This window comes from Centrocercus urophasianus, unplaced genomic scaffold, assembly GCF_019232065.1.
Source record: "Centrocercus urophasianus isolate 14NV4802_14NV808 unplaced genomic scaffold, USGS_Curo_1.0 seq_30, whole genome shotgun sequence".
Classification (NCBI taxonomy): Eukaryota; Metazoa; Chordata; class Aves; order Galliformes; family Phasianidae; genus Centrocercus; species Centrocercus urophasianus.
In genome coordinates this window covers 86,629-111,379 of record NW_024884867.1, presented here as the reverse complement: position 1 = coordinate 111,379, position 24,751 = coordinate 86,629, and the positions used below count along the sequence as shown (strand labels likewise).

The following is a 24,751-nucleotide window of genomic DNA, read 5'->3' as shown; positions in this document are numbered from 1 at the left end:
ACAGGGCTGCAGGCATGCTCAGCACCCCTGAACAGGGTCAGGCACCCTAGAATTCCTAACAGCATACTGCTGTTGGTCCATTGAGGGTGACCCCGGCTCCAGCAACTCTCACCTGCCCTGCACTTGCTGCGTACGCAGTGCCCCTGCTCAGACAGGCATGAAGAGCTGCCTTCAGCTGTGCTTGTCCTTCTCAGGCAAGACTGGCAGCAGGCAGGGTGGGCAAGCTGTAGGTGACCTGGGGCAAACCTCTGGTGCCCTTACATGACAAAAAGAAGCATCTCTCCAAAACTGTAGTAGGCTTTGCATCTGACCCCTTCTTGTATCCAGGGATGGACAGGACCTGCAGCAGCTTCTTCCTTTCTCTCCTACAGCCCTGCTTCCCAAAGTTCAGCTTCTTGGCTGCAGGCAGCCCATAGCAGTGTTTTACAGCAAGGTGACCCCTGCTCTTTGGTGCTGTGCAATTCCCTGTCCGTCCTGCTGATGAGCCGTTTGCCAAACACATTGTGACAGCTCGGCTGGAGCTGTGCAGGACCGCATCTTCTGCTGTTGGCGGTGGGCTTGGACAAAGCACTCGTCACCTCCTGCCAGCCACAAGGGGGTCTTGGATAAAGGGGTGAGGGGACAGGCAGTGCCTGCACCCTGCCACTAGCATGACAGCCCTACACAGAGCTATTGGCAGTGACCAGAGAGTAGCCCTGCTCCTCTATCTGTGGACACCCAGGCTGTAGGCTGATGGCACATCACTTTTGCTGGGTGCGTTGCCCACTGGGTAGCCTCTTGAATTTGTCTGAATGCAACCCCCCCAGGCATGAGCATGGGATCATTTGAGAATGAAAAACAGGATGCATTCAGTCTGTTTCTGAGGCTGCTCTGGTGCAGTTTGGGGGTTGAGCTGTTTGTCCTGCACCCAGTGCTATGCAACACCCAGCCTGTTCCCTACCCACACCATGTGTCAGCAGCAAAAGGGCTAAAGATGGCCTTCAGGACAGATGTTCAAGCACTACAAGCAGCTTTACAAAAGCCTCCTTTGAGCCTTCTCAAGCTAGGGCCTCAGGTTCCCTCCCACCTGCCTGGGGCTGCAGCCTCCCTTCAGAAATAAGCCTGCCTTGGGGCTTGCTTGGCCCCTATTTATACCTATTTCTGATGCCCCAGAAGTTCCAGGTTTTGCCAGAGCAAAAAAACCTTCAAAAAAAAAAGTTGTTCTAGTTCTCACACTTGCAAACATAAAAACTGAATCCAAAGGCATTCTTGGGGGTAAAATGAGCAAAGGAAATTAACTACAAAGTCAGTGTTTTTAAATCTTGTGCTTCTGTAGCTAGATCACCTCATTGAAGCTAAAATACGTTATTGCTAAAGGAGGAGGGTTAGCAAAAATGTACATTTCTGTGGTGCTGGCAAAAGCTATGTTTCCCCATGGGTACTGAGGCAGCCCAGAGCTCAGCTATGTGGAGGACATGTCCCTGGTGTCACCTGGAGCTGGCTTTTTGTGACTTGAGCCCCTTTGGAGGGGGCACAGACACAGCAGAAGGATGCTGGGAAAGAGCAACCCCTATCACAGGAGGAGCTGTGGGGAGAAACTGCAGCTCCAGGTAAAGCTGGGGCAGGAGATGTCCTGCATGGCACAGATCAGCTGATCACTGCCTGGTGGCAGCTCTGTCCCAGCAATGCCTGCTTAGGAGGACAAGGACAGAGCTGTCCTGGACACAGTGTGCTGGAGCCGCACCCGCCTGCGGCCACAAGCAGCAGGTGAGAAGAAGATGGGGAGGGATAGAAGGGGACAGACATCCCAGCAAGGACAAGAGCAAGGACAGGAGTGACAAGGGCATGGTCTGGATGTGACAGTGATGGTACGTAGGGCCCTGTCAGTGCCAGCCTGTGTCCCAGTGACAGGCTGACAGCCTGGCAAGGACAGCAGCAGAGGGCAGGAGGAGCAGGCCCTGCGCTGCCATCTTGTGCGACCCCTGCGAGGAGCAGGGCGATAGGAGCAGGCACATCTTCTCCCAGGCTACAGGAGGAAGGCTTCGTGGTGCGTGCTGTCCCATAGAGCAGAGCAGCAGACAGCCATCCTGCTCCAGACATCCATCTCTCTCTCTCCTTTCTCCTGTGTACTAAGCTTGTCCACCCCTCCAGTTCTTCATCCCTGGAAATGCAGGTGTTTCCCTTCATGCTCACCAGGGTTTATGTTGCGCTCTCCAGCTACACGCCTGCTCTCTAGTCCTGGTGGGATGCAACAGGGCCCTTCTGCCATACACTGCCTGGGTTCAGGGGATGGGGAAGCAGAAGAGCACCGGGCCCAGTAGCAAGCCCAGCACCACCACCACCACCACCCGCACTTCTTCCTGCGGGCAGGGCTGGAGTTGCGCAGGAATTGAGCCTCCTCCTGCAGACGAAGCCCTCTGCAAGAGGCAGAGCGGGGCTGCGCGGTTGGAAGCGAGAGGAGCCATTCCCCTGTTCCACCCCGTTGCTAAGGCCCGTTTCTAGGGCCGGTTGCTAAGGCCCGTTGCTAAGGCCCGCCGCCAGGCCCCGCCTCGTCGCGCCTGCGCGCTGCCTCTCCGTGCTCACGTGATGCAGCGGGAAGATGGCGGCGCCCAGGGGCGGCGTGCAGGACTCTGAGGCAGGTTGGGCCTAGTGCCGTGTTCTGTCGGGCTGCTCTCAGAGCCGACATGTCTCGGCTCATCGTGAAGAACCTCCCCAACGGGGTGAGTCTGCCTGCGACCTTTGTGTGACAGCGTTCGGGGCCCAGAAAGAGAGATGAATCTGATAGCTGCTCGGACGAGAAAGGGCCGGGAGAGGAGAGGTGCCTCACGGAGAGGCCTGGGGAAGGGGCGAAGAGCAGGTGGAGGTTCTGGGGGAGCGGGTGTTTTCCGCGAGAGATGGCCGTTGTTGGTTATGAGTTGTGGAGGTGCCCCGGGGCCTTATGGAGGAGAGAGGAGCTGCCCTGGGGGTGGAGGGCTCTGTATGAGAAACGATTCGGGTTCTGTGGGGTCAGAAGGAACCCTGCAGCTGCCTTCCAGCCTATGCCTCTGCACCCAGGGCACATCCAGCAGCTTTCTGAGGTGGAGGAGAGGGGCGGTTTGTGGCTCCCTATCTTTCCCGTGTTCCCAAGGAGGCAGGAGAGGTGTGAATGGTTCTGCTCCCCACTAGGGATACTGAAAGTTATTTGTGGGTGGACTGGATGCTCCACTGAGGGCATCCCAACACCCGGGTGCAGCCTTTAGCTATGGAGGTTTTGTAGGCATAGAAGCATACATGTAAGGAATTTGCGAGGAAGAGGACAAACTTTCATAGCTGACATGCATTTCTTACCAGCTTTGCCACAACATAGTGAGATTTCTTCAGAAGTCCTCTGTGTTAGTAAATGTTTTGCTTTAGACTTAACTGTAAAAGATTGCTATAGTTATGTTGGTGACCTGCCTTCCTTTTCTTCTTCCCTTCTCCAGATGAAGGAAGATCGCTTTCGGAAGCTGTTTGCAGCCTTTGGCACACTGACTGATTGTTGCTTGAAATTCACCAAGGATGGCAAATTCCGGAAATTTGGCTTCATTGGCTACAAGTCTGAAGATGAAGCTCAAGCAGCACTGAGCCATTTCAACAGAAGTTTCATAGACACCTCCAGAGTCACTGTGAGTTGATATATAAAAATACCTTCTTTTGATTCTTAAGAAACTTAGTCACTGGGGGATTTGATGGTCTTACAGATGAACACCTAAGGGCCAGAAAAGTCTGAAGACTGAGTCCTTTGCAGCAAAACTCCATCCCTGGAGGCATCCAAGGCCAGGCTGGATGTGGCTCTGGGCAGCCTGGTCTAGCAGCTGGCAACCCTGCCCACATCAGGGGGGGGGTTGAAACTCGATGATCCTTTTCAACTCAGGCCATCTTATGATAAAGTTCTATGAAAACAGCAAAGCCTGATGCCCAGACTTCTTGCTGCTGTTTCAGGCAGGTACTTGGTACAAATGGGCTGTCTTCTGTGCACTAGCAGTGATTTCAGTATTGGTTGGAGCAAATGTCAGGTTTTGAGCTGTAATAATCTGAACTTTTGAACTTGAGCTTGTTTTTTCTTTCATTTAAAGTGATTCGTCTTAGTGTACTAGACAGGAATTTTCATTCATGATAAGCAGGAGAGCTGATTTAATTCTCTGTAATTGAGCATAACAAACTCCTATTTTGAGTAAGTATGAAGCTGTATACTTCTAGAAAGAACATCCTTAACCTACACCATCCGTTCTGTCTGGATTATAAGATTCTTGCTTAAATGCATCCTGCAGATTCAGAACAAGACTGCTGAAGGTGAATTTGATTAAAAACTTGATTTTTTTTCTTCTCAGGTTGAGTTTTGCAAGTCTTTTGGTGACCCTTCAAAGCCCAAAGCATGGAGTAAGCACTCTCAGAAAGTCCCTGCCTTGGAAAAACAGCCTGAGAAACCTGTGACAATTGCAGCTCCTGCAAGCACAAAGAAAGTAAGTCTTGCTTTTTTCCTTGAAGATCTGACACGTGTCAGTGACTTGGCAGAGAGAAGAGTAGCCTGGCGTGTGGAAAAGGGGACAGCTGATGTTGGAGTCCTGATTCTGGCATTTTCTGCCTTAGGAAATTTACCTATTTAACCTCTATCGTTAGGTTACCTGAGAAGTATCACTGGCTCTGCTTCTAATAAGGCTTTCTAAAAATGGCTTCTCTTCCTAGGATAAAAAGAAGAAAAATCCATCAGAAAACTTTAAGGAGGTGAGTAGAGTTTCAGTTCCAATGCCTACATTGTTGATAACTTGTATTAAGAGATGAATAGCCCTTTTCTGTACTGTTACAAATTTAGCAAGATGTGTGATTTGAAGAACTGCATTGCAGTCCAATTCCACTGTAACAAATCACAGTTTTAACACTGAACACTGAGGACTGATCTGTGTGTGTGTGTGTATGTATATATATTAATTTTTATCTTTTTTTAATCATTAAATACTTCTCCATGAATAAGCACTCTATCCAGGACAGATCTTTCAACAGTTGTATCACATGCAAGTTGTGACATGTTTAGTTTGCACGCTTTTTTCCTTCTTTAATATCTTCTTGTTTTCTTTAAAGTGTTTTCTAAACATTAAGTACAAGAAGGAGTAGGGCTGAGAGACTAAGAAGATGTTAGTGACTAAGTGCTCACCTTGTGAGTGTACAATGGACTGCTCTCTATGAATTGTTCTTTTTTATGGTACTGGAAATGAGTTTATTTGAATTTTAACATGCCACTAGTTCAGTTTTGTTTGTCTTCACATTTTTGTTTTTGTCTTTTGCTTGGTTTGTTTTTCAACAGCTGGAAGAAGATAAAACATTCCAGGAATTCTTGGTGGTCCACCAGAAACGGTCTCAGGTGGCCACTTGGGCTAATGACACTTTGGTGGAGGAGCCCAAGAAGGAAGAATCAAAGCCAGTGGCTGATTATCTGAACTTTGATTCAGATGAGTCTGAGGATCTGAGTGAGGAGGAGAAGGATGGGAGTGAATCCTTTAGAGATGAGGAGGAAACCAGAGGTACTAAAATGGACTATCATCCTTTGATTGGCTTTGTCTTGGTGAATGGGAGAGCAAACATGCTGATGGAATTTGATTCAGTGTCCTGCTTACAAACAGTGAGTGTAATCAGAAGGGTAGTTTCTCCAACACATAACTTGTTGTGTGCACTGTGGAAGTGCAGATGCCTTCCCAAGTACGGAGAAATTTGGGAAACACTCTTTCTGGTATTAAGGGGATGGCATTTGTGCTTTCTCCTGGGTCATTAATTCAAAGCCTAGGAAAACGAGCAGGGCAGCCTTCTCCAATTTGTATTATACGTGAATTGTTGCTTAAAAGAAAGAAAGCAGGAATCCAGGCATGTTAGTGTAGAAGTGCTGGTTTAAAATCGCTCTACTGTTTTCTAGACTTCTTTGTAGGTGGAAAGTGTAGAGTAGAAGGTCACAGTGATTGTGCCTGTTCTCAGCTTTAACTTGGCTGGGGGGAGAGCAGCAGTATCTGTAGATAAAACTTCTTTGGTCTCTCCTTTCTGACAGCAAAGAAACAACAGGAGAAGAAGGCAGCTACAAGAGAAGACCTCTCAGATATGGATTACCTGAAATCTAAAGTAGTGAGGGATTCCTCCTCCTGCTCTTCATCCAGTACAGAGGAAGAAACAGATAGTGAGGAAGAGGAAGAGGAAAGCAAGAACGAGGAGGATTCAGGCATTACAGAAAATATTGGCACCCACACAGATAAAAGGAGGAAGTCAAAACCCCAAGAAGCAGAGCAAGAGACACCAGCAGAGAAGAAGAAAAAAGGATCCACACTAGAGGTAGAAATGAATTACACTTTTGTCACGCTTAAGGCAGGAGCTTCATGGGATAGTATGTGTTTGTTGGTTACTCCAGGGATGTAATTGAAAACTTGAAGTCTGGGAGACCCCTAGGCACCAGCTTTTTTGGCTTACCGGGTTGGACCCATTTAAAAAATGGATTTGTCAGATCTCCTCTCAATGCTAGTTAAATTTCTTTTTCTGGAAAACAGAACTTTCTAAGGGGTAGTATTAGTGCCCCTTTCATAGGCTTTTCTCTCTTCTTACGTATGTCTGCAGGGAATGCTTTGCAGAGCTTGTTTTTAGCATCTGCGTTTGACCATCCCCGTCAGGCTTTGCACCCTTATCGAAGTCCTCCTGCCCAGGCTGATGGAATTGTTTTTCCTCGTCCACTCTTCAGCCTCCTGCTTGCTATTCAAAATCACCTGTTTGTGTCATGACTTCTACTTCTCAGTCAGCTTCTTTTTTTCCAGTCTTCTGTGCAGCAGAAGCACCAAGTCAGTTCAGCAGAAGCAAGCACACCACACACAGTGAAACTACGTGGTGCCCCTTCGAATATCACTGAGGTAAGCTTAGCTCCCGAGCTGAGAATTCCCAGCTTGTAACTCAGCAAGGTCTTTGCAGAGGCCCTGTCTTCACTTGGTTGAACTGTGCTGAGGATTTCATGGGCAGCTGGGGAAGCTTTTTTACTTGTACAGGTACTGCTCCAAAAGTAATGCCTCCTATTGTGGTTTTTTTTGTTTTTTTTTTTTTTAATGTTGGCCCATGACATCAGAAGTGGATGTTGGTATGGCAGTAGGAGTTGGCCTTTCCCACCAATATTCCTTTACATTTTGTTGCTGTGCAACAGATGGTGGCAGAGGAGAACTGACAAAATGGTATCTGACATGGAAGTGCATATGAAGCAAAGATGAGGAATTGAGTTTCTCCTTGTGAAAAAAATTTCACTCGTTTACATCCATCAGTGCTGGCTGAACATTGATGGAGATCAAACAGTGGAGTTGAGCACAGTGAGGGGTGGGTGCTTTGTTTCAGTGTGACAGTGACTCTGGGTTACCTCCTCAGGTGCAGGTTTTTATGAGTGCAGCATCCAGGCCCCTGTTCACTGCTGGTGAAAATACAGAGCTAATGGTAGTGGCTATGTTGAAAAACAGTTTTTTGTGGCTGAGAACTGCCTCTATCAGATAATATTACACTCTTTGTATCTGTTGTAGATTTCATGGAAATAAATACTTTTACTTTTGGAGTGAGCTACCTGTATTACACGTGGTGTTTTTATGGTACTTCTTTCAGAAAAGGTTGTCTGATGACAGCTTTCTGTATCCAACAGCTCATTTAAGCAATTCTTATTCTTCCTGCAGCAAAAGATTCGAGAATTCTTGTCACCTCTGAAGCCAGTGGCAATCAGGATAGGAAAAAATGCCCAGGGGAAAAATACAGGTAATGTGTATTTGTGGAAGAGGGTTGGCTGTGTGAGTCAGATGACCTCTCAGTCACACCTTTGTTCTTTCCATCTGTAGTTCCACATTACTGGCTTGTGTCCCGTTTCTTACTGACCTTTCTGTGACTTTGCAGCTCACCTGCCCTAGTTGCTAGCCATGGGATGCTGTGGACAGAGTAATGTTGGCTGTACTCCCTTAGGGTAATGCAGCAGCATTACAGTAGCGGGAGCCTTTTCTTTGGTTTGTCTTTGAAGTTTTCCTAAACTTCCCCAACGACGCCAAGGAAAGGCCCCTTCCTCTGGGAAAAGCTGCTGCTGCAGATCTGCCTTTAGCCAAGGTGCTCTCCTGACTGGCTGTGACTACTGGAAGTACCCATCAGAAGGTGCAGGTCCTTAGAGCTGGCAGGGAACTTAGTTATATGCTTTCCTTTCATAGCCTAGAAGCAGATGCACCGTTTCTTTGCTCTTGAAGGTGCCTGTGGAAAGCCTACTTCAGCTGTTAAGACAGGCTTGTTCAGTTTATACATAGAGAATGAGCTATTAAGAGGCAGCCTTCCAGTCTGCCACAGCCATTTTCACTCTGGATTGAAAATTTAATGGGAGCTGAATGCCTTATCTGTAGGAATCTATGTTTTAAAAACCTGATTCACCCTTAATTAGCCCATTAGTGACTGTGTTTCCCTGCATGATGCTCAGCTGAACCTTTTCTTCCTCCAAGGTTATATCTTTGTTGATTTGAAGGGTGAGGCAGAAGTGCAAAGGGCCTTGAAGCGGAAAAAAGAATACATAGGTAAGTGCTGTTTGTTCCTTCTTGTTCTGATGTCAGTGACAGAGTGCTCAGGTGTTAAAGTGCTCCCTGTGAAAGAATCTCCCATTGCTTCAGTTTCTTCCATGCAAATGGTGGGGGAGGTTTCCTCTGCACAGCTGTTGTGGGATAACCAGTTGCCATGTAAGTGCCATCAGGAGCAGCTTGGAGTGGCTGACCTATGTGTGTTACTCTTTGGCTCTTGATATTTGTCATGTGCCTGATGTGTATCTTGCTTTTGGTAAAAAAGTGATACTGTAAAAATCAAGTTGGGATAGTGCAGGGATTTGTACAAATGATTCTCCAAGCCTGCATTTGAAACCCATTCTTACTGAAGTCCTTAGTGAAGCTGCTCATACTTGACAAAAATCCCATGTAGGATTGGAACATAGACTTAGAAGCCTGTGGAAGAGGTTGATGGAATCAGAAGGATTGAAGCTGTCTGAAGGGAAAGGAGTCTAAAGATGACTAGCAGATGTTCTGCTAATCTCTTGAAACTGTCTTTCTTTTATTTAATCTGACAGAATTCTACTCAGTTCTTTTGAATTGTGATTGCTTTTGTCACTGTTGTAAGCCTAGATTCTTAACACATTGATATTGATAGCTCATGGCCTCAGGAAGCATCTAATGTGCCTGTGTGTTTGTTGACTAGGTGGGCGATACATTGAGGTGTCCCGATGTGAGAATACCCCGAAAGAAACTGTTACAGCAAAAACTCATGACCAGCCTTGGCAACGAATGAAGAGGGATGATGAGGAAGAGGAAGACTTGTCTGAATCAGGGAGACTCTTTGTCAGAAATCTTCCTTTTACTAGCACTGAGGAGGACTTAGAGAAGATCTTTTCCAAATATGGTACGTACTTGCTGTAGTGCTGGGACTTGCAGTGCTTTGTCTCCTTGCAAGCAGAGATTTGCTGGGTGGGAATGCACGTATGAATCTGCACCTCACACCACTCAGACACAGACAGACTCAAATCATCTTCAGTGCCTGGTGTGACAGCATTGGGCTGCTTGGTATTGAAACTGATGCTGTACCACTTAGCTCAGATGTGCTGTGTGTGCATCTGCCCTCATTCTTCATATCTCCAATCCCACAGTTGAAGCCATGTGTGCTACAGCATATCTGGACTTTGGGTGCTACTGCTGGGCCCTCCTTGTTGGTCTGCAGCTAGTGGCTCCGCACTCAGGCTCATGGCTCATCACACACCTTCCTGCAATGTTCAAACCTGCTCTTCTCTTTCTGGCTCCTTTCCTAGCTGTGACCAGGGGATGTCTGTTCAGAATGCTGCTGGTAAGTGTGGTGGCCGTGTAAGTGATCGCTCACTGAAAGGCTTTTTCTCTTGCAGGGCCTCTCTCAGAGATCCATTTCCCTATCGACAGATTGACAAAGAAACCCAAAGGATTTGCTTTCATTACCTACATGATTCCTGAACACGCAGTGAAGGCCTATGCAGAAATGGATGGGCAGGTGTTCCAGGTACAGTGACTTGAGTCTCACATGCAATCAGCCTACCTGGTAAAGGTGGTTATTAGTGAAGCACACAGGTGTTTGCTCCTAGGTGTTGCTGAGCAGAATTCCCCTAGGTGCTAAGGGCTAAATTCTGCTTTACTGTCTAGGAACACGACTGCCTCTGGCAGAGCAGCCTGGTTTGAACAGTTTCACAGATACTGAGGTCTGAGTCTGTCATGCTTTGTGTGGTTACTCTCACCTGCAGTATGCCTTCTCTAAGAAGGAAGGTTTACTTTCACCTAGTTCACTTGCCTAAGAGAAATGTCTGAAAATTTCTTTCCTCTGCTTAGTTCATGAACTTCTGTGAATTATTTCAGAGCTTCAGATCAATGTTTATAAATATCTGAAGTGCAGGTGTCAGTTGGATGAGGGCAGACTCTTTTCAGTGGTGTGTAGCGATAAGACGTGGAGCAAAGACCAAAAACTGAATCATAGGAATTTTCACACAAAGAAGAACTTCTTTACAGTGAGGATGGCAGTGCATTGGGGCAGGCTGCCCAGAGAGGTTGTGGAGTCTTCCTCTTTGGAGATATTCAAGACCTATCTGGACACTTACCTGTGCGACCTACTATAGGGAACCTGCTTTAACAGAGAGGTTGGGCTCAAAGATCTCTAGAAATCCTTTCCAACCACTGCAGTTCTGTGATTCTGAATCTTGTCTTCTAGGGCAGAATGATGCATCTTTTACCCTCCACAATCAAAAAGGAAAAAATTGAAGATATTGATGCAGAAGAATCTTCCTCCTACAAAAAGCAGAAGCAGGCCAAGGACAAAGCCAGCAGTGCCAGGTACAGAGGTGTCTTGTGGCAGGGTAAGACAACACATCCTGCCAAATTACCAGATGGCCAGAATGCATCTTTGTAGGGTCTGTATAGATTACCAAAGTCAGTAGAGAATTTGTTATGCAGCTTTCTGTTTCCTTTACCTCTTACCTACTTAATTCCTCTTTCCAAGTAGCTCTAGTAGTTCAGCAAGTACTGAACATATATGGAAAGAAATGTGGTTTTCTTTGGCTTTGTGTGTGAATTTCTCTGGTGTCTAATAAAACTGATCTCATGCTGTAACTCTTCAGGGTAGTGGCTACAAATCAGTTACACCTTTCTCATCCACTCGGTCGCCTGTATTCTAAAATGTTCAGGAGTTATCTTTCTAACAGACTGGTTTGAAAGTTGGTAATATTTTCAGACCTTACAGGCAAGGAATGCAACTTTCCTTGCGCAGGATTTTGCTTTTAGGAAACCATATGAAAAAACACATGTTCCTCTGAGCCAGTTTCCAGTTATAACTGCATAGCTGTGGCCACTCACATGCTAGGGAAGAAGAGCTAAGGTGCCAGCATTGCTGCCTTTGTTTGCTCACCAGTCATGTCTCTCTCATCCTGTCCATTTTCTAAGGATGTTCTGCTGTTATTTCCCCCCCATCTTATCCTTGTTACTAGTGGTGGCCTTGAAAGCTCTTCTTTTCCAGGACCATTGAACAGAGAGATGTCAGTGGAAGAAAAAACTGCAAGATTTGAACCTCTTTCTCTTTCCAGCTCTCACAATTGGAATACGTTGTTCGTGGGGACAAATGCTGTGGCTGATGCAATTGCTCAGAAATACAATACTTCCAAAAGCCAAGTGCTGGATCATGTGAGTTGGGGTACTGATCAAATGGGGTGGGAGACCATTTTCTGACCTCTTTGCTCATGGCTAACACCTGCCTGGTCATTTTGCACAGCAAGAGCTGCTGCGCAGTCTTAAGCTCCACACTGACTGAAAGGTCAGTGGTCCTGTAGCCTGTCTGTAGGTGACAGTCTTTGAAACTAGAACTCAAAATGACACTCCTATCTCTGCTCTTTCCCTCCTAGTTAGGCTTTTCTGTGGCTGAGGTTTGTATTTGCATGTGACTAAAAATTGATGGGAATTCACAGACTAAAATTTAGAATCACTTCACTTTCCTTGAGAAGTTCTCTAGCTCTAACAGCAAAACTCCCAGCAGCTTCAGAGGAACTGAACCATTTTGTCTTCAATTTCTCTGCTCTTCTAAGAGCAGCAGGAATAAGTGCTCAGCAAATTCCTGGACCAGGCCCTTTTGCTTCTGTTTTGAACGCTTACTGCGTTGTTGACTGTTATTCTTGCCTGCAGGAGAGTAAAGACAGCGTGGCAGTGAGGGTTGCTCTGGGAGAAACCGAGCTGGTCCAGGAAATCCGACGGTTCCTCATTGAAAACGGTGTTAGCCTGGATTCCTTCAGTCAGGTGAGATGCCTGCTGTGAGGCTGCAGAGTGAGCCTGGTTCTTCTGCCCAGTCCTGACATCCTATGCTCTTTTTAAGATTTTTAATTAAAAATCTTCATCGTGCAGGATTGAACTATTGAAACAGTTCTGAGTTGTTCTGAACTCTTAAAGATAAGTCGTGCTTGGGATAGTTGAAGTACATGCGATAGTGTGACAACATGTTAGTAGCAGAGATGAAGTCCTGTGTCTGTAGCAGGATGCAGCTGGAACTGAAATCTGTGTGTGTGAGAATTTGTATAATGAAGTTTGTGCTGGGGCATGCATCTTCTCAACAGAAAGCCTTTGCTAAGTGGTGGTTGTCACTTTTGGATCCTGGAAAGGCCTGACATGGCATGAGAGAGCACACTGTATTGAAAATGAAATCTTCAGTTAGTAAAAGATGGGTTTTTGCTTTCTGAAGTCCCATGTCCTCCTTCTCCTCTTCTCCCACTGAACATGTCAGGCTGCTGGTGAGCGAAGTAAAACTGTGATCCTGGTGAAGAACCTCCCAGCCACCACAAGCACAGCAGAGCTGGAGGCTGTCTTCGGCAAACATGGCAGCCTGGGCCGGGTGCTGCTCCCAGCTGGAGGCATCACAGCCATTGTGGAGTTCCTGGAGCCAACCGAGGCCAAGCAAGCATTCACTAAGCTGGCCTACTCCAAGGTGAGTGTAGCCAGAGGGTATGCAGCTGCCTGCAGGATGTTGGCTAATTGTGAAGCTCCTGAAAAGAGTGCATGCTAAAATTGAGATAAAGATGGTTTTCAAGGGAAAGTGAGCTAACAGCATTCACAGAATCACAGAATGGCCAGTGTTGGAAGGGACCTCAAGGGTCATGAATTTCCAACCCCCTGCCACATGCAGGGCCACCAACCTGCACATTTAATACCAGCCCAGGCTGCCCAGGGCCCCATCCAACCTGGCCTTGAACACCTCCAGGGATGGACAGGGCATCCACAGCCTCTTTGGGCAGCTGTTCCAGCACCTCACCACTCTCATAGTAAAGAACTTCCCCCAACATCCAATCTCAGTTTTTCCTCCCTCAACTTCAAACCATTTCCATTAAAAGAAAAACATAAAACATCTTAAAACCATAGCATTGCTATGTTATTTCCTCATTCTTAGATTTAGGAAGATGCCCAGTGCATCTATATGCTGCAGTAGCTAAGTAGGACTCTCAACTCACAAAGAAATAAAAATTTAAAACAAACAAACAAACAAACAAAAAAAAAAAAACACTGGAAGAGTGTGCTGTGACAAGTGTCCAAAAACCCTCTGTGGCCTGGGAGAGGGTTTCTGATGCCTTTTGCTATGGTAGAGTTGGTACTGAAGCCTGGAGCTCTCCTTGGGAATCCTTTCCTAGCTGTGGCCTTCCTTGTTCCTTGTCCTCTGGTTTCCAGAGGCTTGCCCTCTATGAGGTTGGATACTGACTCACTTCTCCAGTGAAAGATGGTTGAGCCAAACAAAGATGCTGCATAGCTTTTCTTCTCTTGTCCATAACAGGGTGTTTGAGGGGAAAATGGAGCTGAGAGCAGACTTTTCTTCAGGCTTCAACTTTTGCTCTTCACATTTCTCCTGTGTTCTCTCCACAGTTTCACTCTGTGCCGTTGTATCTGGAATGGGCTCCAATGGGTGTCTTCTCCAGCCCAGCCCTTCAGAAAAAAAACATAGAAGCTGTGGAGAAGGAGGGAAAAGAAAGGCTGGTACCTGGTAAGAGCTTTAACTGTATCAGAGGAATCTGCCTTTGTTTCCATGCTCTTTTCCGTGTAAAGTAGCAATACTGACATTCCTGAACTTTTTGATGCACTGGAACAGGTTGCTCAGGGAAGTTGTGTGTGTACCCTGGAGGCATTCAGGACCAGGCTGGGGCCTTGGACAGCATGGTTTGATGGGTGACAACCAGCCCAAAGAAGGACAGTTGCAACTGGATGAGCTTTAAGGTCCTTTTCAACTGTAATGGCAACAAATGCAAGGTGTTACAAAAAGAAGGGTGCTTACCTGCCTCTGAAGATCTAGGCTTGTAGAAAGGCTCCACAAAGGATCTCTTACTAGAGACCATACCCCAGTGGCAGTCAGCCCTTAAATGAGGTCTACGAGAGGTGCAGCCAGGCTCCCCCCCTTCCAGTCACACAGCTGAATTGCCTTCACCTGTGCTTTCAGGGCTGACCCAGTCTTTTCTCCAGGTGCTCAACCAGTGATTCAAGCTGTTAATCAGCAGCTCCTATACACTAATGTAAGCTATTCTGTAACTGGAACAGAACCAGCCTCATGGCATTCTGTACATGGTTCTTAGGGTTACCTCACTGGGCTGTGTGGTTGCTGATGTTGCCACTCAAGTTCTGGCCTTAGTCCTGTCTCACTCCTTGCCTGTTGGATGAGATGTGAAGAGTGTGGTACTGCCCACTGTACACCAATCCAATTTGGATTGGAGCTGATGCTCTGGGCAAGGGCAGGAAACTTTTGGTCCATTTTGCTCTTGGCAGCAGCCACTGAGAGCCCCAGAGTGCATGTGGTCTCATGCTCTGCAAGGACACCTCCTTGTGCAAGAGCGCCTGAGCAACTGGCTTGCACAGCAATGGAGGATCTGGCAGCTGACTTGCCAGTGGCAGGCTATGAGTCTCTACTCTTCTTTCTCTGTTTCTCTTGCATCAGTTCCTGCTGTGTGCTTTGTCTGGATGATTTTCCACTGCTGCAAGGGCAGAGCCTTCTCTCCACTGGTAAACTCTCATTTTCCCCATCCTGTAAACATTAATTCTCGCCTGTGTATTTAAAACCTTTCAAGACTTAAAAAAAAAAAAAAAAAAAAAAAAAAAAAAAAAAAAGTTTGGTTTTAAATAGGTTTGTCTTGTTGGAAGCTATTTCAGGACTGAGGTTTTGGGAGGGGGGAGAAAGAAAAGCTAATGAAAAGCCTCTTCATGGGCTGCTGTTCTGCACGTGGGTCACAGGGGATGGCCGGAGCCCAAGGGAACTGGGGGAGCTGCTTTATCTCCCTGTAACCGAGACCCTCACCTCAAGATAAAGGGCTTTAAGCACAGGAGCTCCTGGAAGGCTGCTCAGGGCTGATAATGGTCTTTTCTGCCAGCTTCTGGAGCTCTGCATCTAGGAAAGGGGAGAGGAAGGGGATGTGCAATAAACTCATCACCTCGTTTACAAAAGGGCTTTGGGCGGTGGCACGTGGCCTCTTATTGTGCCAGCTACAGATGGAGACACCTTTTTCTCCTACCCTGTCTCACTAAATCTCTTCCCTCCCTTTCTTCATACGACTTACCTTCAAAGGCAATGAGTTTTTTCCATGCTGTGTTGGCAAACATGCTGCGGCTTGGGGCAAGGAGGGTTTGACCACCTGACTGGGAAGGCTTGGGCTGTGTGGTGCCAGCGGTAGGGAAGGCAACTGGATGGAGCCCTGTGGGGAAAGTTGGCTATGGAGTTAGAGCTGGGAAGTGTCTAAGCACCCCTGGCTCCATGCAGGTTCTCTCATACCAAAAAAGTGAGCACTAAGCCTAGAAAAGTCATCGAGGGGATGGTGGTAATGCCAGAGGGAGATGCTTAGCTTGGTCCCCTTGAGCACAGCATCAGCTGTGCTGTTAGGGGCTGAAGCTGGTATGGAAAACAAGTTGTCTAGGAAGGGAAGAAGTTGGAAAGCCAGTGGATGGCAGCTAGTGTGTCTAACAACGGCCTTTGTGTGCTGATGTGGAAGTTGTGGTTTCACAACCTGTAGGTATGTATTATCAAGAGATGAGGTGTTAGATCACTGCAGAATTGTACTTAAGCAAGTCCAGGGCTCCTTGCCTAGTTCAGTAGGTGTCTGGCAAGGATTGATGTGGGGTGTTTAAGGGCCAAGCAGCAGGCTTATGGAGTTTCTGCATTCAAAGGATTTTGTTTCTACAGGGACCTGTTCACATGTGCGTGCTGAGTCAGCCTCAGTCTCTGTTCACCCAGTAGAGGAGTGGTCTGATCTTGCTGAAGCAGTGACTGTCAGCTGGGGAAGGGAGCAAGCTCACCCAGATTTGGCTTTGTTGTGTCTTACAGATTGAGTTTTCTCTTTTTGTATCAGATGGCGACACAACTGTAAAGGGTTCAGGGGAAACATCAGCACAGGATGAGGAAGAAGATGAAGAGGAAGATGAGGAAGAGACCATTCCAGGTTGTACCTTGTTTATCAAGAACCTCAACTTTACCACCACAGAAGACACACTGAAGGAGGTAAGCCATAAGCAAGGGGTGGAGTCTGGGTTTTGCTTAGTATAGGCAGGGCTGCTGTGATGGATAGGAGCAGGTTGAGACCACACTGGGCACCTTGTTGCTGGAAGGCCCCTACTCATTGCATGGGCTTGAAGAAAGGGCTCACCTGTGTTGCAGAGTGCAGGGAGAAAGGTGTCCTCCACCTCTGATGTGCTAACGATGGTGTTGAAAGGAGTTAAATTGTCAGTGGCATGGCCCTAATGGTACATGAGGGAGCACTGGGAGTACTGGGGCAGGAAAACTCCACTCTTGAGTTTTAGGCTTCTATTAGACAAACGTATCTGAAACAGTTTTGATGGATTTGAATTCTACCTTGGGACAGGTGGAAGCAGTAGGAAATCTTTTAAGACTCTGTTTCCCATTCTTCTCTTTGGGATCAGCACTTGTGCAGCTGTAATACTGCACGGCATGCTATGGCCATAAGTGATTATTTCACTGACATGTGCTTGATTTTGTGCCAGTATGGAGCTGTCTGTGCTGCTTTACCTCAGCAAAGCACTTGGGGGAGATTGTAGCGTTTCTAAAACCACATGGAATATTAATAGTGAGGCTGGGAAAAAACAGCTGCAAGTTCTCACCTTTGCCACTTTCTGTAGCCTCGTGACATGCCGTATTTCATGGTCCAAGAATGGTGGTGGGATGTCAGTCCATCCTGGACCTGTGCTGCTCCATTTTGGGATGGAGGTTCTGGTATAGATCTGGTCCTGCTGGCTGTGGGGACAAACGTTAAATACTCAGAGAAGGACCAGGACTTCTTTTTTTTCTTTTTTCTTTCCTACATTCCAGTTGCAGTTGTACAAGGGAATCATACAAATGTTGTGCCACGGTAGAACAGCCCATGCTGCCCTGCAGCACCTCTCTTACAACTCTGGAAGGAGCTGTTTTCTTACGAGGATCACAAGAGTTACCTGCAGTTGGGTCCCTGCCTGGGTGCAGACAGCTTGTAATCTGCTGTGGTCCCCCACAACAACCACAGAGCTCAGCGGTTTCTGAGGAGTGGTGAAGGATTTCTGGGACCATCTGTGTTGATTTATTTACAAGTCTGTGTGTGTATTTGTGCAGAAATAATCTTGTAAGAGAAAAAGCAGCTGCGCTGCCTGCTTGTCAGGTGTGCCTGGCGGGGAGGTAGGCTTGCAAGCGTGTGCCTCTGGCTCTGAAAGAGTGCTACACTGTCACTCAAACTGAGTTATAAGCCTCTGACAAAGGGTGTCTGAATTCCTTGCAGACATTCTCCAAAGTGGGAGCTGTGAAGAGCTGCACAGTATCCAAGAAGAAAGACAAAGCAGGTACTCTAGATGTTACTGTTCAATTCCTTCCCGCAGCTGGTTGCTGAGGGCTCAGGTGTGGCATTGCGTTAGCATTCATCTGGATGAGCATTTGTTATTTTTGCATTGATGAGGTCTTCAGTGTTTCTAGAAGTGTGCCTGTTGAAATGGCTGAAAACAGCAGCCAAAAACACACTGGAGTTCAGTCTAGAAGGTTAAGCTGAATTGTGGAATTTGTGGAGATGTGGCCTTTTCTTGAGATCAGGACAGAGAAGCCAACTCCTTCAGGATCACAGAGCAGGATGCAAGTTGAAAGGGACCAGTGCTCTTAAATGATTGAACACGTGCACAACACTTTATCCACAGCAGCAGCCACAGTCTTCAAGGGTGCCTGGCTGAGTACTGCGCTGAGCAGGCGTTGTTTGCTGCCTGCGCTGATCCCAGCAGGATCTCTGCCTACCTCCCATGGGGTTGGACAGGAAAGGGATTGCATAAGGCAAGCTGAATGGGCTGCATCTTTCCAGATTTTAGGCTAGGGATTGCACAGCTCTGTGGGATTTTGCCTTGGGGAATAACTCCCTAGGCATCCTTTTGCATGGGATGCTTTAAAACTCCGATTCACTGAAAGAAAAAGAATAAAGTCCGTTCTTCAGTGCTGCTGACGTGTGTGGCATGCTCATGACTAGACAGCAGCGTTTGAATCTGGTCTGAGCTCATCCCGCCTACCAGCACTATTGGTTTCTGTTGCTGCAGGGTGACCTCAGGATCCTGCTGCCTCTCAAGTTCGGAAGTTAGAAATTTGGTGATGTGTTTTTGCTTATGGATTTTTCCTTTCCTCTCCTAGCTTTATTTATGGGCCTGGAAATTGCAACTGCCTTTCCAGGTTCACAGAAGCATATTCTGTTTTTTGTCTGCCTCACAGATGTTCTGTCTCTCAAATGTTGGGCTTTTGTTTTATTGTAGTGGGAAATCATCCCATTACTAGCACATGCCTTTAAACAGATCTCAAATGCTTGGTTCCCAGCAGTGGTCATTAAGTGCCTATTTGCTGTCTGTTAACCAAAACCAATTTCTGAATGGGTTGCAGATTAGAAAAGCCTCATCTGGGGACCAGACTGCAACCTGCATATTTCTTTCCCACAGCAAAAGTCACACTTATGTCTGGGCTGTTTACAAATTTCCCCAGTGAAGGTCTTGTTTCGTACATTAGGGAAATGTCCTGTGTATAAGCAGAGGCTTGTGTATCTATAATAGGATCAGTCACCCTGACTACAAACAGCGGTAGTTCTATAGGACATACAGTTATTGTTTTATTTATGGAGGCTGTGCTGAAATCTCACAAAGCTCAAAGTCAGTTTGGCATACAGTGCCATCTCTGATAGCAGCATCAAAACAAGCTCCTCAAACTGAGCATCCATTCTAGAGCAGTATTTCGTTCCATGCAAGCTGGTAAGGAGTGTTAATGAGGAATATGACAGTCAGGACAAGGACAGACTGGCCCCTTCTTCAGTGTATTAGTTTTTGCTCCCCCCCAGTTTTAGCAGTCAGAGATTCAGAGAATTTTTGTGCTCACAATTGTCCCTGGATCCTGCTGGGCACTGCAGTTAATGGTGGAATCCATGTAATGCTGTGGCAGTGTTAGTAGTTAGTATGCAACGGCACTTTGTTTTTGTGTTTACTTTTTAGTATCCTTGTTTCCTGCTATCATAACAATTTTCCTTTATCTTCTTATAGGCACTTTGCTTTCCATGGGCTTCGGATTTGTGGAGTACAAGAAGCCAGAGAGTGCTCAGAAAGCATTGCGACTGCTCCAGGTAAGCTGAGGCCAGGTTTATTTCCAGAGATAGTGAGCAGTGATGTAGATAAACTGCGAGGTTCAAAACCTAGTTGAGGAAGAGGGGTATGTACCCTCTTCCTACCAGTACTTAAAAGGGTATTTCATACCAACACCTGGAGGAAACATGAAAGCAGGAGGGGGACACTTTATCGAGGAATGTCATGATAAGACAAGAGGTAATAACTTTAAAATAAAGAAAAAGGATCTAGATAATATATTAGGAAGAATTCTTTACTCAGAGAGTGCTGAGTCACTGGAACAGATTGCCCAGAGATGCTGTGGATGCCTCATCCCTGGGATGCCCAAGGTCAGGTTGGATAGGGCCTCAGCAGCTGATCTGGTGGGAGGTGTTCCTCACCACGGCAGAGGAGTTGGAACTAGATGCTTAAGCTCCCTCCTCGCTCAAGCCGTTCTGTGCAAGGGGAAATAGCTTGTACATAAGAATGTTTTACTAGCACTGATCCTATGCAGAGATGGCAGAAAATGTGGAATTATTAAAATTCAACAAGTTTATTCTGCAAGGTTTACTTTGCACCAGTGGCAGAGACCTAAGAATAAGAGACCCCCACAGAATAAGTGTAGCTTAGTATTTGGTGTTGCGGGGTTCAGTTTCATCTTCTGTGACTCTACCAGTGCTTCAGGGACTAGGGCTTGGATGCTCTTCAAGGAAATAAGTCATTTCTGGTGCTGCTAGAACAACATGCTAGTGTCTTGGTCCACATTACCTGCTGATGCAGGCTAGACAGCAGGAACACTCCTTTTCTATATAGACCTGGAAGAATTGCTCAAAATGGCTGTTTGCTCCATGACTGCAATCCATGGGTCTCACCTTCAACAGGTGGTGATTTTGCATTGCACAGCTGTGTAGTCCTGAGATAGATGGGCGTTCTGCATTGTTTTGAACATAGAATCCTGGGGTATAAGAGGAAGCAGGACAGTGGAGATTTTGCAGAGGGAGTGGGCGGCAGGGCTCCAGGTTCCTTTGCACGTCCTGTGCTGTTTCTGGACTGATTAGGCAAGAGGCTGCTTGTTTTCTGTGCTTTAATGTATGGGTAGCAGGAGACAGAAGACTTTCCGTCTTGGCTACTGACAGCAAGTGAGTCATCCTTGGCTCATTCCAGAACAAGCTGTGAGGTGCTTCCTGCCTTGAAGAGTTTGCAGTCCAGAAGGAGAAGAACCAGTAGCCCAGGGCAGGGAAGTGACTTGCCTTTGCCAGGTTAGTGCCAGCGCTGAGGCCAATGGGCAGACATGAGGGTGCTGGCTGATTCCTCAGTTAGACAGACTGTCTCCAGCTTCATATCAGAACCTTACTTTGTATGAATAGGGAAGACCTTTAGTGAGGAGAAGGGGAGGAATGTATGGGAAAGAATAAAGATGTGAAATGTGAAGACTGTGCTGGAACAGCTGCCCAGAGAGGCTGTGGATGCCCCGTCCCTGGAGGTGTTCAAGGCCAGGTTGGATGGGGCCCTGGGCAGCCTAATCTAATATTAAATGGGGAGGTTGGTGGCCCTGCATGTGGCAGGGGGTTGGAGATTCATGATCCTTGAAGTGCCTTCCAACCCTGACCACTCTGTGATTCTGTGAAATGCTATGCTTGTATCGTGGAAGCTTGAATGCTGTTGTGACTCATATTTTTTTGTTTTCTTTTTAACTTTTAGGGCTGCACTGTAGATGGCCATAAGCTGGAAGTCAAAATCTCTGAGAGAGCTGTCAGGTAAAGCTGTCTTCCTTCTGTAGCATGGTTACATTTAGTCTGTGATAAATCTTGGTAGGTTCTTCATTTCTAAGCTAGTATCTGTGCTTCATAAGGATTTGTGGCCAGTAGTGCTTTGGCTGTCTGACACATCAGCCTTTGTTGCACGTTGCATGGAGTCACCTTAGTCAGTACTTGGAAAGGAAGAAGGAAAAAAGAGGAGAGAAAAAGAAAGCAGATGTGATGGTGCTTGCTTACTAAGAGACTGACTTCCAAGTGAAACCTTAAGCAGCATACGCTGATGGGGTGCCAAAAGTGGGTCCAAGATGAGAACCAGGCACGCGATACTTGTTTCATGTTTAAGGAAAAGGCTTCTCTGAAAAATGCCTAAGGTTCTTTTGGTGGGGAGCCTAAGAGGCAGACCTTTCTGTGGAGTTACATTTCCTGATGTCACATAAAGAGGTGACTGACTCAGGTTTATAGCTTTACTGTTGAAATCTGTGACTCATATCTACTGGGATTTTGATTATCTGTACCTATGAGGTTAAAAAAAAATACACCAAGTGATTTGAAAGTGATTACTGGCGCCCTAAAAACTGTCTTGTAGACACTTTGGAAATGCTGTGAGAAGAGTGTGTCTCTTACATGGCATAATTCCTTTGCAAATCTGGTACCTGGGGCCCAGAAGGCTGACAGTTCACTATCTGCGCTTTGCATTTTGTGGCTTTTTTTTTAATAAAGCATTCATACCCATTCTGGGTTTTAAAATCCAGTCTGTAATGTAGAATGCTTTACTCTAAGCTGCTGGTTTTGTTTTTTTTTTTATATTAGGTAAATTTTTATCTTATTCAAATGCAACACAACCTGAGCAAAATAATTTACCAATATATTTTAGTTTTGTTTATTGTTCTCTAAGTCAGTAGGAAGAAGAGTGAACAGTCGCTTGCATTAGATTACTTGTTTAAATCCATGCAAATGGTTCATCACTTGGTACTGAATAGACAATGTTTGGAGTCGGAAGAAAAGTTGGTGGCAGATGTGAGTACAAGCCTGCTGCCTGAGCTCCGTTGTGACTGCACTCAGCAAGCCAGAAGCTCTGATTTTGAATTTGGGATTTAAATTACTTGCATTCATTCCTTCTCTGTGCAGCTAATGAAATATCCATTGTCACCAGCGTGAGACCGGCAGGGATGCCGTTGTGAGCTAGCTGGCTACTTCTGATGGCTGGCATTGAAGCAGACAACGTGCCCTGGGCGTGTTGCTCTGCAGTGCCCCTTACCTGCCCTGTCTGTTCACCTGACAGGCCTGCTGCGAAGTCCTCCCGAAAGAAGCAGACGGTCAAGAAGCAGAAGACTTCCAAGATCCTAGTCCGAAACATCCCATTCCAGGCCACCGTCAGGGAGATCAGGGAGCTCTTCAGGTAGGAAAGCATTCTCTGTCAGGTCTGGGCAATGCCCTGCTCAGGAGTCAGCAAGGTTTTAATGCAGGACCTTGCTGATGGATTGTAATGATGAATTTTGACTTCTTTGTGGGAGCAGGTGAACTTGTAAGTAGAACTGATGTAGCAGGTTTTTCTGCTGTGAGATGCTGTCTGCGAGACAGATGACATATGCCAGAGTTTTGACTCAAGTGCTCTGATCTGCTGCAGCTGGGTGGCCCATCACTCTGCAGTAGGCATGCACGGAGGACGGACATCTCCCCATATCCAACAGATGACACAGCCTTGGATATTTTTTTTCCCTCTTGTTTGTAAGGCTTACGGCAGCATTCCTGCTGCTTGGCACACCTGGCTGGGAGGAGCACCAAGAGTCACTGCAAACAGCTGGTGTGAGAGGTATCAGCTCGGGCTGGCTCCTTCCTCCATCTGCCCTGCACACACAATGCTGTAGCTCCTTCCCAGCCTGCAGGGAGCACATAAATCTGGCTCTGCCTTTGCCGCACCTGGGTGTGTACCTCATGTGCTTGCTGCTGTGCATCCCTTGTAGCTGCAGGGATGCGAGGTATGCAGCTTGCCAGAGTCCCTCCAGCGAGAAGTACCTGAGCGATGAGTAGGGGTTTCAGAATCTTAGCCTGCTCTCTTCTCTTCCTATCCTCAGCCCAGTTGTGCATACAAGGATACAATAAGCCTTTAGTGTATCCCAGAAAAGAGTTGCAGCTGTGTGAAGTGCAGCTTATGTCATCTGCTGCTGCCAGGGTAAGAATCCGAGCGGTGGGCCCAGGCCATGCTCCCTGCTGTGCTGCTGGCTTTCTGGAGGAATCTGGGAGAATTGTTGTCCAGCTCCGTCCATCCATTTTGCTGTCAGCAAGACCGAGGGCGACAGCATCCATCTGCAAGATGTGAAGTCCTGAATCAGGAGGAGGCTTTACCGTGGAGCTGGTGTTTGTCTCAGCAGCAGGCAGTGTTCTGCCGGGTCAGGGCTGTGCTGTTCCACTTTAACCCTTTGAAAAAGTTATCAGGCTGTGCACAGAGCCACAAGGCTTTGCTGGGAGCAGGGGAAGCTCCTTTCTCTATATACCCCTCTATGAGCTGTGATGCTCTCCTGCCCTGACAGTGTTAAGAACAGTGGATACGGACAGTAGGTCCATGCTGCTACAGCCTGTGTTCTTGTAGGGTAGAGGAAAGCCACGGTGGTGACAAAAGCTATATGCTGCAATGCTGTTTTGGAGTGGGGTCTTTGGTTTTAAGTGGGTTTTAAGCACACCATGATTCAGCCCAGATGTGTTCAGGAAAAGCATGATATTAGGATTCACGTAGAAGAGCAAAGGGATTTTCGTGCTGTGCAGGTGTAGCCTGGATGCTTTTGTTTCAGCATTGCCCTGGGAGCCCCAGTCGAAACAAAGCCCAAAAAAGTGGGGCTTCAGGGCAGCATGCTGAGGGAGCATGTTAGGCACTGCTCATTCAGAATTCAGCCTCTGTGGTTGCAGCCATAGCACCAGAGCAAACAAAAGCCTGGAACCTATTTGCCTTTTTGGGTGCTGAGCTATGTTCATGGAGTGGGGAGACTTGTGAGTATCAAGAGAACACACGAGTCCAGCAGAGAATGAGGGCTTTGCTTTGTGTTTTATTCTTCTCCTGCCTTGTCTGACACCTGGGACTGGGGAGAGGCTGTGATTCACACGGCAAGGAGCGCACAGCCTCCAGCAGCACACTGCTGCCAGCACTCCAGGATGATGTGCGAACATCCATTTTGTTTACCTGGGCTCTGTGGAGATGGGAGTTTGGTCCTGAAAACAGCAGCGGATGGCTGGGGGGGATCCATAATCCTCCCCATGCCCAGCCAGCCCTCCTGGCCTGCTGAGAGGCTGAAACCGAGCACAGCTGAGCACTGTCAAGTGCTTCGTGCTCTGAGATGGCTCTTTGACATCAGATGCCTGCGCTCTGGAGCTTCTTGCGTT

At 47.0% G+C, this 24,751-nt stretch overlaps 1 protein-coding gene across 1 annotated transcript in view; it reads left to right on the top strand.

Moving 5' to 3' along the window:
• Positions 1-2,567: 2,567 nt before the first annotated feature.
• RBM19 (RNA binding motif protein 19) overlaps positions 2,568-24,751 on the top strand; it is a 47,348-nt gene continuing 25,164 nt past the window's right edge. The window contains exons 1-21 of the mRNA XM_042829154.1: positions 2,568-2,699; positions 3,441-3,623; positions 4,329-4,460; positions 4,684-4,722; positions 5,300-5,516; positions 6,032-6,309; positions 6,783-6,875; positions 7,671-7,749; positions 8,469-8,540; positions 9,208-9,408; positions 9,902-10,032; positions 10,732-10,853; positions 11,600-11,696; positions 12,192-12,302; positions 12,784-12,984; positions 13,911-14,028; positions 16,373-16,521; positions 17,786-17,846; positions 19,560-19,639; positions 21,321-21,376; positions 22,659-22,775. Of these exons, the coding sequence (XP_042685088.1) occupies positions 2,664-2,699; positions 3,441-3,623; positions 4,329-4,460; positions 4,684-4,722; positions 5,300-5,516; positions 6,032-6,309; positions 6,783-6,875; positions 7,671-7,749; positions 8,469-8,540; positions 9,208-9,408; positions 9,902-10,032; positions 10,732-10,853; positions 11,600-11,696; positions 12,192-12,302; positions 12,784-12,984; positions 13,911-14,028; positions 16,373-16,521; positions 17,786-17,846; positions 19,560-19,639; positions 21,321-21,376; positions 22,659-22,775 (2,573 nt within the window). The 5' untranslated portion in view covers positions 2,568-2,663. The remainder of the gene's footprint in view (positions 2,700-3,440; positions 3,624-4,328; positions 4,461-4,683; positions 4,723-5,299; positions 5,517-6,031; positions 6,310-6,782; positions 6,876-7,670; positions 7,750-8,468; positions 8,541-9,207; positions 9,409-9,901; positions 10,033-10,731; positions 10,854-11,599; positions 11,697-12,191; positions 12,303-12,783; positions 12,985-13,910; positions 14,029-16,372; positions 16,522-17,785; positions 17,847-19,559; positions 19,640-21,320; positions 21,377-22,658; positions 22,776-24,751) is intronic.